Source organism: Ambystoma mexicanum, chromosome 12 (genome assembly GCF_040938575.1).
Source record: "Ambystoma mexicanum isolate Mex_15411 chromosome 12, UKY_AmexF1_1, whole genome shotgun sequence".
In the NCBI taxonomy this organism is placed as follows: domain Eukaryota; kingdom Metazoa; phylum Chordata; class Amphibia; order Caudata; family Ambystomatidae; genus Ambystoma; species Ambystoma mexicanum.
In genome coordinates, this window is record NC_090936.1 from 578,550,867 (window position 1) to 578,572,098 (window position 21,232).

Below are 21,232 nucleotides of genomic sequence, written 5' to 3' on the forward strand. Positions count from 1 at the left end.
GGCATGTGCGCCCTGCAGCCGCCGGCCCCAGCATGCCTAATTGGGCTCGAAAAGAGCAAGTAGGGGCAACCCGCGTCCCGCAGAGCCACTCAGCAAACTGCAGGCCATATTACCCAATTATGGGACAATACCGCAAAATACAGGACAGTTGGCCACACTACTCCATGGATAAGCCTCACTATGTTGGTGGCGGGTGCAGTATAGAACGCTAGTAACTTAGGTGGCATTTCATGACAAACATAACATCATCAACATGTGTAGTTAAGATATATACATAGAGGATAGCTCAGGGTCAACGTGCCGGAAGGAAGACCACGGCGATCCCCGGGTCCGCGCTTACAAACCTCTGGGTATTAAGCGCGTTATAAATGACCAATCATAATCACAAACGGCTTGTGGCCTCGGATTTCTGTCACCATGTGACATTCATACTGTCTGGGGCGATATTACTTTGTCCGGTGCTCTGCGTCCCAGAGGCCCATTTAGATGAATCTGCTTCCTCTTCCGCTTGCCTGTACCAATGATTCGCAGACGCGCACCCATCCACACACTGCCGCTCCCAATAGACCCCCTTCCACATTACGGTGACTCAGCATTTGGCCAAGACGATCACCACATTTCAGAAGATCTCTTGGGTCAAAACCAGGCCCAAAGAGTTCACCAACACCTTGCCACAGATAAGCGCCACATCAGGCCATGCCCACACCCGGTGGTAGAATGTATGATCCTCTGCCCCACAAGTCTCACATTCTGCATTCAACTCTGTGTGATATGCATGAATCCGCTACAGTGTGATCTTGGTCACCGCTCTGCAATACAGAGTAGAGTATTTGGCCTTCAGAACCATGCCTCTCTCCATTTATCATCTGACAATCTACTCCCACATTCTTCATCCGATCCGTGTGTTCCTCACCTTCCTGGTGCCCTCTGTGTTGTCCTGGAGGAGTGTACTGCACACAACCTATGATTGTTAACACCAGCAATGGACAGCTGCTGTATGCGTCCTTTAAAGTTCTACAAAACTGAGGCCGTGTGCATTCATCTAACGCTGATGCTAAAGTTTAAGGCAGACTTACTTTAAAGTTTTGCGAGATTTGGAAAGCACGTTCTGTTTAGCAGATAAATAGACTTCCACGGTAACGGAGAGATTTGGCACAAAAGCATGAGAATTCTGAATTCCTGTTAAGAGCAGTCAGTCACCCGAGGCAGGTGGGAGGACCGTCTGGAGGTAGATTGCAGCGCTCTCGCCCAAGACATTTGTCTTCTGAACCTCAAAAGCTGAAAGAGTAATGAGTTAATTTGTCTTTATATGCTGATGATATAACATCGAGTTGCTGTTGGAAAATTAATCAGGGAAACAATACTCCTCGAGCAGGGGAAATAAATAAGTGTTCCTGCGTTTCCAGACTAATGTGGCAAGGGGGGCAGGGTTCGAATATTCTGCTGCCTCCTTTCCATGGCGCCGACAAGGGAGGCAGATCTCTGCAGGGAGCATGGGCATCAAAACAGCCCAACAGTTTTGTTTTGGAATCTGATTGGCTGGCCTACAGAGTGCGGATAATTGCTGATTACAAACTCAGGAGTCCAGGGCTCAGCACTGATTTGCTAGGGGACATCCTAACAGGAGTGCAGCTCCGAATACACAGGCGTGACGTCTTGAGTGTAGCTGCAAAAAAAGAAGGGTGACTTCTGTGAGGTTCGGCAGAAGAGGGTGGTGGAGAGATACCCGAAATGCCTAGCAGAGAAGCTGCGCGATGGAGCAATGGGAGTGCGCCATTTGCCTGGACCTGAGCAAGCCCCAGCGCTGCTTCTGCGCGCTGCTTCTGCGCGCCTGCAATGAGTGTCAGGGTTCTGCCTTTGCTGAGAAACAGTTTGGGTGTCTCCCAAAATTCAAGGGAAACCTGTGTAGAGATCCACAATCCCCAAGGGTCGCCTGGGTTTATTGGGGATAAGACAACTCCTGTAGCTTGGGTGTAGAGGCCTGCATATTTTCCTGCAGGCCATCAGTGAAGGCAGGTAGAAGGCTGGTGCATGTGCAAGAGTGACAGCTCAGGAGAATACAGGTTGCCTGGGTTGTGCACCTGATTAAGAGAACACCCTAAAGAACCTGATTCTGATAAGGACAGAAGGCCCTCCTCTGATGTCTTATGGCCTCCAATTCCCAGCGCTATCTGTAATAGAGTTTTAAAATCAGAAATCCGTACGGGAAGCATTTACTTCCATCTTGTTTATTTCAATTGCAATAAAAAAATGTTAATTTGTTCACGCGACACCTAGAAATAATATTTTTTTCCTATTCACGCCATCATTCAATTGTTTCTCTTTTAGCATGAAATGCGTGTTTCATTATATGACGTAACGTTACATAGTTTGTATACCGGGTGAAATCTCCAATGTCGTTGATTCAGAACACCAAGGCTTGTCTGTCAGAAGGATTGCCGGCTGTGCCTCTGTATGCAGAGGAAAGGGGAGGGGGATAAGGATGCAGGCGCCTCATGCAAAGGAGGGGACGATGCAGAGTGGGGAGGTATGTGTTGTGATAGCTTCAGAGGCTCCAGCTCCAGTTACTGTGGACCATATACCAAGACTGCAGAAAGAAAGTGTTTTCTAATATTTATGGAATGTAATGGATTGTCTACAAGAGACAGTTTCCAAAGCAAAAGGTTATTAATAACAATTAGTACCCGGTACAGCAAATCCACGGAATACACTGCATGTGGATTGGCTCCTTTCCGAGCCATACCAGAGTGTAATCCCGTGGAAGCACTTGCGTGCATCGCGCGCCGGGTACACTCTTTTTATTTTCAGGCGACCATGGAAATGGAGACGGGCCCACACGTAGTCCTTTATCCAAGGTGGCAATTTTTTATGTTTTTTTTCCTCAATGTAAGTGAATGGCCGCCATGGAAAGGGAAAAGGGACTATGCGTACTCCCTTCTCCCCTTCCATGGTGGCCATTTTATTTTTTTACTGTGCCCGCCACAAAAACAGAAAACGGACTACGTTTTCTGACCGTGGTGGCCATTTCTAAAAAAAAAATTGTAAACTTTTTTTTTCCAGGCTGCGAAATGCTACGCGTCTCGCAGCCAGGGGAAAAAACATTAGTACCCCGGTCTAATGGGTCGGGGTACTAATGGCAAGAAACCCCTCGACGGTGGGCCATTACCGCCCATGCTAATGCCCAGGGGGGCATTACCTTGGGCGGTAATGGCGCGCCATCGAGGGGCTTATTGCCTCGGTAGTGTTTGGCTGTGTGATGGACTTGAGGTGTACTCAAGCAGACCTTGAAGTGTGATGGATTTTTGACCGGGATTACCTTTGCATTTATTCCCGCAGTCCAAACTCCAGAATAGTAATTCTGGGGCTGCCAAGCTGATGGGCATAGTGTCCCAGTTAAGAACAGACTGTGTGAAAGGTGGATGCAGTTAGAGAACAAGAGGCCAGGTGAGCTGGTATGGTCTGCTGGAGAGATTCCAGAGAACGAGGAAAGCCTGGCACCCTTAAATGTGAGGCGCTCTTGTGATCAGATTGAGTCAATATTCTTGCCATACTGAGATCCCAGTGGTGGTGAACTGTCCCAATTCCAAAAGAAGCTGCATTGGCATAGTTCAACCACAGTGGGAACTCTAGTAAATATGTTGAATGCTATGTTAGTTAATATGCTCCATAGAGTTGATGCTACACAAATAATTGTGAAAGGACACAGACGTTCAAAGGAGCCCAAATTACAATTAAGAAATGCAACACAGAAGATAAACTAGAGGGCAACACGTGAACAGACCAGCTATGTAGTAAGTGGATGCATGATTATGCCACAAATAAGGCCGAGAGACATTCCAACATGTCTATGGGCAAACATGATCTGGCATGAAGATGGCACCATTCTTGAAAACAAGATCTACCTTTATTGAATGCATCTGTGGAAGACCGGTTTGAAGCATGTTCGTGCAGAGTATGATAGACCACTATTTACAGACATGTTATCGTATAATAGATGCAGTCTTGGTCTACTGAACTGCTTTGGACCCAAGAGACAGAGTAGGTGCTTCCTGTTGTGCCTCAGGCACCACCATATTACAGTTTTGAAGGTTGTATATGCCTCGAAATAACCCAGAAGAAACTGTAATTTGGTTACTGTGAAGGTGAAAGTCACAATTCATTTTGCAGTGTGTTCTATACATGCAGAATAAGCAAAAGACAAAAAACAGCAAAAGCATATGACTCATTTGCTGCTTTAAGAGCAGAGACTTACTTGAATCGTCAGAGTCATATCCCTCTTCTTCCTCTTGGGCTGCTTCTGTGTCTCTCTCCTCTTTCCTGCTTTCCTCCTCGTCCTCAGCAGCTGGGGACACATCCCCACCCGTGGAGCTCCTGCGGCATTCTTTCTCTTCCCCGCCGCCCTCGTCGTCAGGACGAGTGGGAGCTGGCCTGGGTCTGATAATGCCGGGCGGGAAGTTGTGGAACCGGGGGAAATAATCTGAGATCTGTTTGATTGGCCGGATTGGCCCTGGGCAGACGTTGATGGCCATGTGTTCCTGCATGCTGACCTTCTCTGCTCTTCGGACCGTCATTGGGCGCAGTTGAGGTCACAGAGTAAGTCGATACAATAATGGGGAGAGGCGGGAGGAACTGTAGCAAAGTTATCTCAGACAGAACTGAAAGGCGAGGACATATAAAACAGACTAAGGCAGTGATGAGTTATTGATGAAACTCCTTTGAAAGTAAAAACTGAAGAAGGTTTTTGATTTGAGCAGATTTGGGAGGCATGGGTAGGCGCGCCTCAATTCCACAACTTGGAAAGTTGGAAGTCAAGAATGCTTCAAAATTCAGCGTTCAGGAATGCCACCAGCAGAAGAAGAGTCTGGAATGAATTCCTTGAAGAGTCACTTCTTGATGAAGTTTCTAGAATTAGCTCCTTGGAGGTCCAGCAAAGGAGGCAGAGTCCAGATTTAGTTAGCAAGATAGCAACAAGTAAAGAGAATTCCTAGACACAGATCATCAGAGAGTCACAAGAGGTGCAAAAGGCTGTATTCAGTAACTTTGGAGTCACAAGGGGTGGGATTGCTTCCACGATTCAACAATTCAACCATCACAAACATATGGAGCGACTGAGTTTGGCTGAGTGAAAAGCCATGAAAGTGGGAGTACCTTGTGTCAGCTCTTTCCAGTGTCTTAAGAAGACAGTGGATAACAATCTGTCATGAGTAATGTGAAATGGAAGCGTCCGGTTTCAGTACTCTTGAAGGGACAAAGAAAGGAAATGCCTCGACTCCGTAGAGAGATTCCCGGAGAGTCACATGTGCTGGAAGTGCGTGGATTCAGTACCTTTGGAGTCACAGGGAGCGGTATTCCCTCCTGGACTATACAAGAGTCACAAGACGATTGCGTGCACTTGGATTCTGCTCCAGGGAGAGTCACACAAGCATGGAGTACTTGGTTTCGACTCTTTGAAGAGCCCAAATGTGGTTTATTCTGATTTTACTTAAGCAGCACAAAGTGGAAGTGCCTTGCGTCAGTGATTTTGGAGTCACAAGGATAAGAAGTGCATACTTTCAGGTCTTTACAAAATCCCAAGGAATGGAAGTTCTTGGATTCAGATCCTTAAAGAGTCACAAGGAATGGAAGTTCTTGGATTCAGATCCTTAAAGAGTCACAAGGAATGGAAGTTCTTGGATTCAGATCCTTAAAGAGTCACAAGGAATGAACGTTCTTGGTTTCAGATCTTTTAAAAGACACAATTAATGGAAGTCTTCGATTCAGATCCTCAATGATTCACAGGAAGTGATAGTTCTTGGAGTCAGATCCTTAATGATTCACAGAAAGTGATAGTTCTTGGATTCAGATCCTTAATGATTCTTAGCAATGGAAGTTTATCGATTAAGATGCTTAGCGAGCCAAAGATAATGGGTGCCTTGATTCAGATCTTTAGATATTCACAAGCAGAGGAAGTGCAAGGATTCAGTCTGCTGGAGCCACAAGGAATAGAAGTCCCAGGAGTTCATAAAATTGGATACCCAAGGATTTTAAGGTCCTTGGATCAGGTCATTAAAGACTTACAGTGGACGATGTTTGTGGTTTCAGATACTTAGAGGGTCAGAATTGATCAGGCACCCTGGATTCAGAAGCTAAAACAGTCAAGGTACCAGAATGAGTTATTTAGAGACGCACCTGGAGCCAAAGTGCCTGCATTGAATACCATTGAAATCACAGGGAATGGATGGACATGGATTCAGATCCTTAGGGAGAGAAACAATTGGTATTCAGCTCATTGGGCAACTCATGGACCCCTCTTTTGGTGGGATGGAGTCAGCCTGCGAAGAAAGTCCACTTCTGCCGTCAGGTTCTTGACCCAGCCTTGCCTGAGCTGGTGTTTGGGTAGAAACATTGATTAAGGGAAATAGAAGTGAAAACTCAGGGAACCCTACCATATCTAAAGATGTTAAACATCTCCCTTATGCACAACAGCTTGCATTTAGTCTTGAAACCATATCACTGTTCTTATCCTAGTTCTTAGGCATTACGACAACCACATACTCTCTCCATGAAAATGAGAGGACTCACACATTTCAAGTGAAACCCCACAGCAATGGAGTTTGGCATTACAACCTTGATGCCCCAAATCCCAGACCAATCCATTGCCACTGCAAGGAAAACTGCACCAAGTGTCATTTTCAGGTATTCCCTCAACACAACGAATGTCAAAATAACGTGGCCCAAAACACTGTGTTTTAAAATCAAAGCCTTTGACTTTTTTGCACTTTTTTTCCACAGAAAATAGATGGGGGCTTGGGTAAGGGAATAAATTAAGGTAGGGGGAATGTGTGGGTGTGTGGGTGGTGGTGCAGGGGGACCACCCCCCTAATTTAAAATGAAAAAAATGCAAAAAAAAGAAAAGGCAGTTTGGAAATTAGACTAAAAGAAATTCGGTGTTTTCGGCCTCGTTGTTTTAAATGTGGTATTTCAACGTATAGTCCATTCTCACAGAAGCCACGCTTTGGTAATGGGGCCCTTGAATTCTTTTCTCATTTTATAAAAACGATTGACTTTTCATCCTTATCCTCTGACGTGCAGTCATCTGTGTAACACCGGCAATAGGCACATTTAACATCACTGCCCAGTTATTTTATAGCAACACAAAGAGCATCGCAGGTGAAACGCTGGCATCCTTTATGTCTAATTTCACTAAGTGACCAGGGGCATAACAAACCAAACTATGAGCTACTCCTTCCTTCCATGTGTTCAAAGCTAACGTCAAACTCTGGCTTCACACCAATGACTGCTAAAGGCAGAGCTCCACTAAATACTCTGTATATTTAATGTAAAATATTTTAAACTGTAACATATCCTAACTGTAATCATGTGACTTTGCAACATAAGTAATATTTGATATGTGACCATGCAACATAAGAAATTGTAATTATTTATGTACCTGTAACCTAAGATTTATTTCTTGGAAGCGCTCAGTTGCTTAACGGCCCGGTGCGCTCTATAAATAAATAAACAATACAATACAATACAACAATACAATGAACCCTCTAAGAAAGACACAAGTCTGGTATAAGGCTGGCTTCATGAAACATAATGAGAATCTGCGATACCATGCCCAGCGGCTCAGCTCCTCCCCTACAACACTTTCCATCAGACCACATTCTCTGAAACAAAATGAATGCCACCACCACAGTGGAAGGACACTGCGAGCACTGACTTCACTCTTCTCCCAATGTAACTCCTCCATCGCTGATTACTCACCACTAACCTGTTTCAACCTTACACCACATTCACTTCCAATCATGCGTCCCATAAGGTCTAGCACAACAGACTCAGACTCCTACCTTGTCCTTTTCCTATCAGCATACCCCCTCACTCCAGTGCACCAACTGCTGCTCTATTGAAGGATGGGACTGCCCTCACAGCTAAGGAGTGTATCCAGCCCCGCCCACAACACAGCAGAGCTCACATCGGTACACAGGTGATGGGTACTTCCGACCGGCACCCATCAACGTCACAGCTTTTCTGCACCTACCTTTTGCACTATCCCACTAACACCTCCACCCTTTAACTTACACAGAAACAAGCCGTGAGACCGACATTATTGGCAGATGGGTGCTATACAAGACCACTTTACCATACCTTTACTTTACTAAATAAATAAGGGTACAAGAGCAAAACTGCTTATTAGTCTATTACCATAACCCAGCTGTTGGACTTTTGTAAAGCTTTTTGATTTTGCGGTGTATACTTGAATGAACACTGATTGATACATTGTATTCTCTTTTATTTTGGCTCTCTTTTATCTTTTTTGCAATTAACAAACTTACATTTTTATACCAGTACCTGTCTGCCCTTGGGTTGTCCCATGTGGCTGTGCCTGGAGGATGCGACTGCCGGCCCCTTTTGTGGGACCTCCCCTTTTTCCCTTTTATTTTCTGTTTACACATTTTTCCACTTATCATGGTTATTGCGGCTGTTTGTCATCTTCTCCGTTTAGCACCAACGACAAGTCGAAACGATTGCATTAGAGAACAGCTAGGGACAAATGACAAATGAGGAGGGACCAAAGCATGTAAATATTGTTTGGTTATTTTCCCACCCATTGACTGCCCATAGCATGCTAAAACCATATGGCCATTCCCACCCAGTGCAACCCTTCCTGTCCAAAACACCTCCTCATGGGAAGTCTTTGAGCTTGCTTTAATCAAACCTTAACATCAAACTTTCCATTTAAAGGGCCTGCCAGTGTTTTTTCAAAGTAGTCTTCTGAGAGTTAATGACTTAATGGGTGTTGTAAACGCGCCACTGGTGTAATACAGATGTCTTAACAAGGTCTGCTTTCAGCCACTCGATTTATAGGTCCTATGCGTGTCCTTAACTGAAGTACAGTTAAAAATGTTTTGGCTTGTGTATACGTATTAGGCATTTGACAGGCAGTGCTATTAGATCTCTATGTACTGGCACCCTTTAGCAGCTGCTGCCATCAATAGTGAGTTAATACTACTACGGCTGTACCTGGCAAGTGCCTTTCCCATGCAAAGCCCAAACTGTTGGCATTGCCAATGCCTGTTTATATCTGTAGTAGAAGTTTAGGGACACAAGATGACTGAATGGAGGGACCCCTGTGTGTGCTGTACTCCCGTGATCTAACAAGACATGCTTATCCATCCATGTTGATTGTTCGTGTGGAGGCACCCTAGAGGAGCTGTGGAAATGATCCTATCTGTTGAACGGGAGTGGGGGTGACTACAAATTGAGTCACCCCCATTGTAATGTGTGCATCTGAAGACAGAAATCTGGACCTCACTTACAGGACCCAGCCCACCATTATGAATTGTGGGGAATACAGAAGCAGGAAGTCCTGGCCGCATGTGCATTGCATTAAAGAGCAAAATTGAGCAAGGTCATAGAATACCTGGCTGATTAACAAAGGGTGAACACACACCTATGGGGGTTACACCTTGGTAAGTGTGTACAAGTAACTGTGAATGACTTCTGACAACAATGTAGCAGGACAATTTTGGGTACTGCAGTTAGATTTTTAATAAAACTGCAGTTTACATGTTTTTAGATACACTTGATAGAAAGTAACACAAGATACAACAGTATTTACACATTTTGAAGGTATAGTAACCAGTTTGTGAGTGACAAATTTCAAATATTTGTAACGTCTTTTCAATGCTTACACATCCACTGAGTGGTCCTTGGGAAGGAAACTAGTGGATTTAGTGAGGTGATAGCATGTGATAGTCAGCACATATACATCAAAACAATGAGGGGTTGAACAAGGACAACGCAAACAATATAACAGTCAACACAACAGTGTTTCGGCCAGTAAGTGAGCTTGGATGAGCTCTGATGGTGTGGCCTTCATCAGGACCAGATATTCCAAGGCGGGAAGTATCTTGTGAGGTCGAAACTTCGGAGCGCAGTGGCTCAGGGAGCTGCAGTGTCAACAGTACACTGGAGGATTTTCGAGGTCCTAGAAGTGGCCGTTCCTTGAGGGCCTGTTGCAGCGCATAATGTGGGTGGAACAGGCTGGCGTGATGAGTACGCTGAAGTCAACCGCAAGTGTGAGGGGCTGCGGATGAAGGACGGAAGAGCGCTGCAGAACAAGCTGTCAGCGTTCGCGGTCCCTGGCTGCGCACGTGTGAAGATCAGACCCGCCCTGCCTGAGTCATGTGTGCTGGGCAGCCCATTACTCGGCGTTGTATCCTTGTGGACAGATGATCCCCCAACCCCCAATTCATCGCCCCCGGCACAGAATAGAGGAGTGTAAACATGGGCCCTCCAGCATGGGAGGCTCGAGGGCATAAGCTGGGAGGGGGGGGGAGTTGTTGTGGGTCCAGCCAGGGCAGCACCTTTTAGTTGCTTGCCCCATTAGCATGCAGGCGCCAGGGCGGGCGGCTGGGTCACCACTACAATGGGGACCCAGACTGCCGAGCGCCCACCACGGATGGGAGGGTACAGGGGCAGATGACATCAGGCAGTCCCTGCCCCTGACACATCACATCAAAGGCCCCCCTCCTATCCGGATGGATGTGGAGACAAGGGGCCTTTGATGTTCAAAGAGGGGCTACCTTGCCCTCAGGCCAGTTTTGGCCTATAACCAGGGAGGGCAAGGTAGCCCCTCTCAGTCCGTGCCTCTCCTCTGCCAGGCACTGAGCTGGATTCTTGATCCAGCAGCTAACAACCAAAACCTCCCTCCCACCCCTCATAAGTCAGGACAAACTACACAAGAAGGGGAAAGGTGGAATCTCAATATTAGCCAAAGTTTCACAAATAGATGAGGCAACAATTTAAACATCAAATAAGTATACATAAAGGCTAAAATGCCTCCTAATAGGGACAAATAATAACAATAACTAAATTCAAAAGATCAGGAATCGAGATAAACACGTTCAACGGAACAGGACTTCAATTAGGAAAGCACAGGCTTAAAGAACCCACCCCCAAGGAGAAGCAAATCAATAACACCTCAAAAGGGCGGCCAAACACAAGTGGATCATGAGCAAAAGGAACGCCAAAAAGATGCCTTAAAAGTGAAAGAAGGGCACTTGGCAACGTGGGGCAAGTCAGGGTCCCCCCACCTTCACACTGAGGACATGAAAGGGCAAAAGGCCCAAAACCAGATCAGGTTGGATGCAAGTTGAAGCTCAAGAACCCACCTCTGAGGATAAAAAGTAATAGCGCCTCAGCAGGGGCCGCATCACAAGTGGATCAGAGTAAGCGAAAAAGGATGCCTAAACACAGTGGAACAGGCTCACATGCCGCATCACAAAGGGACCAAGGGCAGGACAATGCCCCAAAATTGAAGTGAAGTGGTAGGCAAGTCAATGCTCCAGAATCCACTTCTTAAGGATGGAATATGACTAATGCCCCTCAGGGGGCCACATCACAAGTGGGCCACCAGAGCGATAAGAAAGTATGCACATGCCTCAAAGCACGGGAAAATGCACTAAGGTTGATGAAAGGCATATACCTCTCCACCTGGCATGGAAAAGACAAAAAGAATGCAGAGGAAGGTCAACTGCAAAGTCAAAGAAGAAACACCAGACACAGCTCACACGCTGGGTCCACCAAATACACAAGACACAGCTCACACGCTGGGTCCACCAAATACACAAGACACAGCTCACACGCTGGGTCCACCAAACTTTACAAGCTTTGTTATAAAGGGCGGTAGGGATCAGCCTTGAGTTGGCCTTACGTGGTAGTAGTGCCCCCCGCTCACCTGATCCCTCTGTCCCCAAACTATATTTGTGTTATTTTTCTTATTATTGCACAATGGCTTGTATTTCAATAAAGCTTGTGGCCAAAGTTTTTCCAACTCACATCTCGTTTGGCCTCCTCCTTTCTGACATTGTCATTACTGTCATTACTGTCATACCTGTAATCATTGTCACTGTGTCACCTGCATGCCTCTCCCCCACACTAAAACACTTTCAGGCTTATTGCATGGGCTGCAGGCCCACCTGGAGCCAGGCAGGCATGCCGGTGAAGAAAGTAGTGCAAGGCCGCGGCCTCACTGTGGTCTGGGAACAAGAATAATGTCACTGCTGCAGCCGGCCGACTCGAGCTCAGGTGGGCAGTGTTGTGCCATGAGGCAGCTTCCTACTGCTCTCTGGCAGTGTATGAGTCACCTAGAACTGGGCCTGTGTTGTGCGCGGCTTAGCAGGGCGCAGTGCAGAACAGGAGGGAGCCAGAGACAGGAGAGGTGTTGGCTGCTTGTCCCGCTCAGCCAGTGACCTGGAACTCTCGTGCAATGTCGTATTTATTGGCATGCCACCACCCATGCGTGGTGATTAGTGGTGGGCGTGAGGACATAACACTGCTCTTGTTTTCCAAACAAAACAGATCAAAATCGTACTACATACAATTGTCTATATTAGCACACAAAATCTGTTAGTCTCACCAGCGGTGCTGGATCTTCCCTGATTGAATATCTTTCGTGGCCTCTGTTTGTTGTTCTCACTGGCTGCTGCTCTTCTGGGCTTGGTGAGTCTTCTGATTCTGCCAATGCCTCCTCTCTTTCTTCTGGGATGCTTTCTTCCATTTTCCCCTCCCTGCTTTGCGACATGCCAATGCCTGGTAGTCGATCAGAGGACATGAATGTGGCTCCTTGTCTTTGGCTTTCGACCTACACTTATTTTGGCAGTCGTGCTGTTATAAGAGTTCCCCTTTTCTCCACCATCATCCAGGGACTATGATAAAACGGGAGGGTGAGTTTTGTCTTGTTTGCATTGCATTGTTGAGCATGATTACATGATCCCCCGGGCATAGTTTTGATTTCTTTGCATGATACTTATCCATTCACGCGCTCGGACCTCCTTGTCCTTGATCTTCTTGGTGTGAGCCGATTTGTGGTGGGGTATCAATGACTGCAGTACTGTCTTGTACATAATGTCTGTGGGGGTACGCCTGTCGATACATTTGTAAGAACCTATAAAGTTCTACTTTACACCGGAGGACATATGCTTTCACGATCCTGAGAACTTTATTCATGGTTTTCATGAAGCGCTTAGCGTTCCCGCTGGCTTGGGGTTCACCGGGATGGGAAGCAGTGAAGATAGATTTGAAGTTCGTGCAAGTATCTTTGAAACTCTCTCCAGTGAAATGGTGGGCCATTGTCACTCTTGACTGATAAGGGGAGTCTGTGGGTGGCGAACATCTTTTTGAGAGCTGGACTATCTCGGTTGTAGTGGATGATACCACATCCACCTCAGCGTATCTGGAGCGATCATCAATTGCAACTAACAAATAGACTCCTTGGTGTATTATGCAGAAATCTACACTAATAGCTTCCTACTAGGATTTTCCTTTTGGGGCAGAGCATATCAGCTCTGGTCATGTGGATGTTCCTGCTGCTTGATACGTGATACGGGAGACGTGATACAATTAGCTCTTCGACTTTCTGGTCAATTTGAGGGAACCACACTCTGCTTCTTATCTGGGATTTGATGCGGACGGTTCCTTGGTGGCCCTCCTGCACAAGGGCGACTACTCTGTCTTGCAATTTTTCTGGGATGACTATCCTCTCACCCCTGAGGAGCAGGCCTTCTTCCGAGATTATAATAGTTTGTGTCGAACAGTGAAAACGCCTTTCAAACGGTCTTGGGCTGCTTTCTTGCGATTCTGTAAGTTCTTTAGAAACTAATTCCAGTTGCCATACTGCATTGAGTTCTTAGTGATTTCACAGCACTGGTCTTGGAGCTTGACTTCGGCGAGTTCTGTGATTTTGATGGCTCTCGGCTTTGCTTGGTGACCTGGCAGATGTGTTCCACTCTGCTCTTGGCCTCTTTGCGTTCCGCATAGTTGATGGCCAGGGTGCCTTGAGAGGAAATCCGATGGATTGTCTGCTTTGCCTTGATATTCTAGGTTAAACACGTATTGCTGTACGTGTAACAGCCGTTTCTAAATTCTCAATGGTGGATGAGGTGTCAGCACTCTTTGCATTGGTATCAGTGGTTTGTGATCCATGCATGCTGTCAACTTTCTCCCGTATAGATATATGTGGAAGTGCAGGCACCCCCACAGCACTTCAATTGCTTCTTTTTCCATGTGGGAGTACCTTTGTTCAGTTTGCGTGAGTGCTCTGGAGGTATAGGGGATGGGCTTCACTTTGCCTGTAGGGGATTTTTGTATCAGGGTGGCCCCTAGACCTACTCAGCTGGCGTCCACATAGAGTGCGGTGTGCATGGAGGTGTCATATTATGCCATTGTTATGTCAGCAGATAGTGAGTCTTTAATGTCCTCAAACGCTTCTTGGCATCGGTCATCCCATACACACTTTGTGTTATTTTTGGTGAGTTCACGGAGGCGTTCCGAAAGTGTTGTCAGGTTGTGAATGAATCTACCACAATACGTTGCCATGCCCAGAAAGCTCTTGACTTCCAAGGGTGTCGTGGGGGTGATGCTTTCTTGATATCTGCAACTTTGAGGGGGGTCGGCTGGTACACCCTTGCTATTGAATATGAAGCCAAAAAAAGTGAGCTCTTCTTTTAGGAATTTGCAGTGTGAGGCCAGCAGCGTCTAACCTCTGAAGCACAACTGCTAGTTGTGACATGTGTTCGGCCTTGTTTTTCACATAAAGATGTCACCACTGACATTTGACACTTCAGGGAGTCCTTGCAGCATTGTCTGTATCGCATGTTGGAACACTGAGGAGATGCCGAATTTGAGGCGTTTATATCTCCTCAGTCCAAGGTGTGTTGAGAAGGTGTAGATGTGTCTCGATTCTTCATGTAATTTCAATTGGTGGAAACCTGTGTTAAGGTCTAGTGGAATATCATTGACCCTGTGAGGTCTGTGATGATCTCGTCTAGCGTGGGGGTGACGTGCCTCTCTCGTATAATTGCTGCATTGGGAAGGCGCATTTTGGTTTGTGCCTTACTACCATTGGCAAAACCCATGGTTACGTCCCGTTGTTTTCTCAATTACTCATGCCTTTATGAAGGTCGTGAATCTCCCTCGCATTGAGTTCACGCATGTGAAACAGTGTTCTTCAGTGTCTGGATGCTTTTGGTTGCACTGTGGTGTCGATATGGTGCATTACTGAGCATCCTTTTAGGCACCCTATTCCTCACAGTAGATTGGGGGGTTTGGAGAGAAGGCCTTGTATTTCATTTGTTGGTGATATCTGCATATGAATTGTATGAGTCCCAGGTCTTCAGCTGATTGCCAACATAGCAAGCACTGTAGCCCGGGGCTTACTTTTATTTTTGATTGCATGATAGTGTCACCCCTTTTTAGTTCTGTCCTGAAACGTTCGAGCACTGGTAGGGGTTTTTGACACCCATGTGCGTAAAGTAGTGTCTCTGTTTTCTTCAGCACTGGGTTAGGCCCCATCTTTGAATATGTCGATTGCGGCATGACTTTTACCGATGTTCCTGTATCGACTGTGACCACCGTCGCCTGTCCTGCGATCTCTTTTGTGCATCTGGTCATGTGCATTTCTCTTTTCCCTGCCCTCATTCAAGGCTGAGATCATGTGTATTTTCCTCCTTCTTGTAGTTAGTGCTCTGGTCTGTATGTTTGCTGCCATTGGTTCATCTTCTTCCATGGATGAGTCGTTGTCCGTGTCTACTTCTCAGATTTTTGCTTGTTTCTTTTTCCGGCTGATTCTCTGTGCCATACAGCATTTTAGTGCCATTTATGCTGAGGACCGACACACTTTCACGTAATGATCTGGTCGTCCGCACGCGCTGCATATCGTACCTTGTGCTGACCAGTTTTTTCTCCAGTGTAGTGGGCCTCCATATACGTAATCGCCAGATCTGGAGAATCTTTGGAGTTCTATTTTGGTGTCTCGCAGGCTATTGTCAGAGACTCTTGCAACTGTTATAGATGGAGTAATCTTTAATTTATGTATGGTGTTCCCCATGTGCGGAGCTCTCAGGTGGGCAAGTTCACATTGGCGCCCATATTCCAGTATGCGGTATAAGGGTATTTCCTTCTCACTGAGGACTATTCACCTCAATTCTTTGGAGTGCATCCCATTGATGACTTGATGTCTAATTTCTTTCTCATCTTCTTCAAACTCACATGATATGGCTAACCTGCGCAGATGCGTGTGATATGCGTAAATTGTCTCAGACTCTTCTTGCACCGTTGAGCAGAATATAAACACCTCACAATACGGGTTCAGTTGTGGCATGAAATTATCCGTAAGGGCTCGTTTGGGGAATCATAGTCATCTGAGCCTCTTAGGTTTGCAAGTGAATTGAATATTCATCACCAATTTTCAAGAGGAGGTGTGATTTAATTTTTCTGGGTGTAGCTATGTCCCTGCAGTCCATCAGCATTTCAAATTTTTGGAGTCAAATGGCCCATTCTGGGCCTGACTGAGGAGGGGTCAGTATATGGGTCAAACGGGGGAAGTAGCATCCCAGGTCCACTATGGTTGCGTGTGGTGGTCGAGGGTTGAAAACTTGCTGCTAACCTGCTTGAAGTCCGTATGCTTGTGATCCGGCTGTGTTCTAGGGGACTGCTTGTTTATGTGGCTATCATGTTTCAATTTTTTTTTCTTCTTTATGGTTTCTCCGGCCCTCTGAGAGTATCTTCCTTTTATTATTTATTTAATATGTGTCCTTGTTGGGCTTGATCGCCGTTTAAAAAAGTACTTGTTTTTTTCCTGGTGTGTGTGATGGCGATCCCAACTTCGTTGCCAGTGTTGTGCCGTGTGGTTGCTTCCTACTACTCACTGGCAGTGTTTGAGTCACCTGGAACTGGGCCCCTGCTGCATGCGGCCGGGTGCAGCGCGGAACAGGAGGGAGGCGGAGACAGGTGAGGTGTTGGCGACTCATGCCACTCGCCATTGATCTGAAACATCTGGGTCATGCCGTATTTATTGGCACGTCACTGCACCATGCGCAGTGGCGTGTTGTGGGGGCAAGGACATCACAGGCAGCTGACGATGAGAGAAATCCCTGGCCGCATCCTCAAAGTCGCCCAGGTTAAGAAGTGCACCCGCCAGAGCGCTGGAAGGATTGGACTGGGCTCGCTAAACCCTACAGAATGGAGCGATTTTAGTCGGGATTTGGTAGTAAGCAGTTGGGGGCGCGCCAAGTAGGCAAGAGGAACTACATGAAAGAAAACAACTTACCAGATTGCTCAGCAGGGCCGGCCTTAGGGGCAGCAGCGCCCTGGGCTAATTGGCGCCCCCCACCTTCCCCGCACGCCCCTGGTTAAGGCGCCTGCGGCAGAGGGGCGCTTTTGGTGTCAATCGGGTGCTGAGCACCTGATTGACATTGAATAAGCCCGCCTGCTGCGCCTTCTCCCGCTAGCCCTTGAAAGACTCCCCCGAGCTGGCGTGGCGGGGGCTAATGGCGCCCTGGGGGGCTCAGTGCCCAGTGCGGTCGCCCGGCTCGCCCCCCCCCTGAGGCCGGGCCTGCTGCTCAGCGGTTACCTGGACAGCGTCCCCCTGCGAGACACATGATGAAATCGAATCCACGGCAAACTTTTCTAACGCTGGGCACAACACGTGCATTCCGTGGCTAGTGAGGTCACCGGAGGAATTATCTCCATTTGCTGAAGGTAAATCTATGATTTCAGCACTTCACTTTACACGCGATGGAAACATCCCTAGCAGGTTGAAAATACAAAATGTGAATGAATGTCCAATAGATAGTAGTTTATATTGGGCCCTTACATCAGTTTCGGATTGCTGTGCACTTATCACATAACTTGCACCAAGTTGTGCAAAAAAGTAAAAAACAAAAAGCAGAAGCAAAATTGCAAGATTGAGTTTACAAGGTCTATCTCATATTTGCTTTTCAGTTCTAACGACTGTGAGAATCCACACCCTTAACGTTCGAATTTGGTCCACATGCCTACCCAATTCGATGCCACACACGCCAATGAAGTCATCAGAAGGTTAGTGTCAATAGTTGCTTGTGCACACGTTTAGAGATATGATACCCCACTTTGGGTTTTTAACTATGTTACCAATACACTCTTTCTGTTTTGGTTTTTAGATTGCCATAATGTGAAGGGTCAACCAATGAACCTTTTTCGACATCAAGATCTTGGTGTCATCATTTAACGTCCTGAAGACGGGTTCAGCACACATCTAATAGCATTTTAAGTTGGCTATAGAGTGCTTTATAAAAATTGTTGCTAGTTCCCAGAAACACATTTCTCTGTGTCGATAGAGCCAAGGACAAGTTATAAGAATTAGGAACATATGAAACAGCCAAATGTCCACCACACACCCTTACTAACCTCACAATATTGTTAGAATATGGGAATTGTGGTAGCTTTGATTCATTGCAATCAGTGACTTTCACAGAATGTTGTTTTATGTGATATCTTTTGTAAACAAAATGCATTTTTGTCTTTTTTATATGGAAATTTTTCCGAGTGTTTTTATACTCATTGATTAAAAAAATGTTCATCTCTATTGTTCCTGTCTTGATCTATTGATTAACATGATTGGTTGCACCGTTTGCAACTAGACACACCTACTGCGTGTGTAGGTGGGTAGCTGTTCAGTGGCATTTCTTTTTGTATATGCCTGTATTTGGTCCTCAGCCACACAGCCCCCTAAAAAAGAGGACCACCTAGCTCTAATTGCTTGTATTTCTGTGTATGAGTTAAGCATTTTAATTGCAAACTTGGTGGAACTGCAAAGGTTTTAACATAAGTATGCATTCTGTGTAATGTAAAAAAAAACTGTTTCTCTATAAGAAACTGAAAGCATGTTTCCATGTTTTAGGTATCTCGTTGGTGTGCTATGTAGGATGTTGCAATGAAAAAACAAATTCCACTTACAGTGGAATTGTCTTGTTGAAAGACTTTTTAGCTGAAAATTACGATATTATTTGCCTGTCTGCTTTTGAAGTCAGAATGTTCAGAACACAGTCAATACCAGTAGTTATTGACTGCACTCTAAACATTCTGATTGGCTGAGATGAGGTCCATAACGATTTCCATGTGCTAATAAACCTAACTGCCCTACATCCTTCAGAATAAGCTGGCAGAGCATCTGAACCCAATCTGGTCCTAGTCCTGAATTGGACTTTCTGATCCTGATCCTGACCCTGATCCAGACTTTCTCAGTCTGCCCTGATCTGGACTTTCTGATCTTGCCCTAATCTGGACCTTCTAATCATGCCCTGATCTGGATCATCTGAGCCTGATCTAGACCATTGCCCTTTCCCTGATCTGTACCTTCGCAACCTGGCCTTGACCTGTACCTTTTTATTATTATTATTTATTTATTTACCTTCTGGACCCACCCAGAGCTGGACTTTCTGATCCTGCAGTGATCTGGATGTTCTAATCCTGCCCTGATCTGAACTTTCTGATCCTGCTCTGATCTGGACCTTCTGATTCTACCATGATCTGCACCTTCTGATCCGGCCTTGATCTGGACCTACTGATCCTTGCTGCGAACTGGACCATTGTCCCTTTCCTGACCTGGACCTTCTGATTCTGCCCTGATCTGGACCTTCTGATCCGGCTCTGATCTGGCCCTTCTGCTCTTGCCCTGATCTGGACCTTCTGATCCTGGCCTTCACCTGCTCCTTCTCATTTTGGCTTTGCGTATCTTGAAATGAAGCACCGAAGCAGAGAGGCTCTTTCTTGGAGTGAACAAAGCTGATTGGCTAATCTGAACGAGGTCAAGTGCCCATCCTCTGCTCAGGTGAGAAATGTCAGCTTTTCATTGCCTATTGTCTTATATAAACCAACCAATCAGACGACAAATAAACACCCATGTTAGCTCCATTGCTTAGTACATGCTGGAGTTAGGTGTTTCAAAAGGTTTCTGCAATTGCAATTACCTGACCCTTCATGAAAAGGAAGATACTATTTTGCTTAGCAACCACCAGATCCTGCTACCGGGACAGTAAAGCAGCTCCTCTGACCCCCACTCTAAAATTTAGAACTGGGGGGTAAGGCTGTCCTATCAGGTTGCGACCTCCTGCATGTCAACCTATTCCCTTCTTGGCGTGAGCCCACTCTCTCTCTTTAGCACACGGATACATCAATGCAACAAGCAATGCAGGCCCACACAGGTTTATGTTGTGTTTTTACCTGGCTACTTTTAGCCTTCACGGGTATCCTGTGACATTAGTTCAGTGGCAAGGCCTGCATGCAAAAACAAAATGTGCACCTTTTCCGGTCACCTGCTTTATATCACTGCCGGAATGTATTCACGCACTGATGATCTTAAAACACTTTCATATGAACAAAAATTAAGTGAACCACGGTACACTTTCAATGTGATCACTGTCATTTTGACCTGTTTATTGCCACGTGTGTGTTTATGTTCCTGCCCCTGCTCTGCATTGGCTATTGCCCACACTCTAAGCAATAAATGGAGAATGGCCAATGCACCTCAGTCTGAAGTGGTGATTCATGAATGATAACTCAAGGAACTTACTGTCCTGCCACACACGCTTCAATCCAAGAACTAGACCCCCTGTACGGCTCTGCCAGGGTGGCCCAACCTTAACCGCGGGCAATCTCAGCTCTTCATGAGCTGGCGTCCGCGATGTGAACACATACAGAGGACGTAGGCTGGGAGGAGCAATCCTATAGTGGATGACACTAGTCATAGACAATACGGGAACCAGGTGTTGGATGAAGGTTGATGGGGCGACACAGACAGGCATGGTTTCTATAGGATGTACTGAATGCGCGGTATGTAGAGGAAGCTGTAGGTAAGGGGGAGTGTTGAAGCCCAGGCACAGTTCAGCGACTTCTCGAAGGACAATAGGTTCCATCTGAGCAAGGTCTTGTGACCCATCAATGTGTGGATGCATGTATGGTCAGGTGGCAAAGGGGCTCCAGTGGTTGGGAGCCCATAGGGGGAGGGAATGTATTACAGTACTGTGAAACACAGAACTCTGCCAAAGCACTCCAATATTGACATGCAGTGCCTTCCACTGTGTGTACTGACACACACAGGCTGTGCAAAAGCACCTCAATCTTTACCTGTTGCTCCTCCTACTATTGCAGTATACACACAGTTCTGCAAGAGCACCTCAATCCTGCAGCACCACTTGCTACTCCAATACTGAGACCCATGCATAAATCTTAGAAAGCACCTCATTGTTGTCCTCTAAACCCATAGGGTATCCATTATTGGCATCATGTGTAACTACACTGGATGGGAGGAGTGTTTAGCTTGACAGACAGCCCCGATTAGAGACGCCGCTCTCCCGATCAGAGAGGCCGCTTACACACTGCGACAATCTCTAAGTATCTTCTGACATCACAGAGTTCCTGAATAGAT

General features: G+C 46.2%; 1 protein-coding gene across 2 annotated transcripts in view; it reads right to left on the reverse strand.

Annotated features, from left to right (window-relative positions):
- LOC138513815 (double C2-like domain-containing protein beta) overlaps positions 1 to 6,369 on the reverse strand; it is a 358,694-nt gene extending 352,325 nt beyond the window's left edge. For both annotated transcript variants that reach the window (XM_069628915.1, XM_069628916.1), the window contains exon 1: positions 4,253 to 6,369. In XM_069628915.1, the coding sequence (XP_069485016.1) occupies positions 4,253 to 4,571 (319 nt within the window). In that variant the 5' untranslated portion in view covers positions 4,572 to 6,369. The remainder of the gene's footprint in view (positions 1 to 4,252) is intronic.
- Positions 6,370 to 21,232: the final 14,863 nt, after the last annotated feature.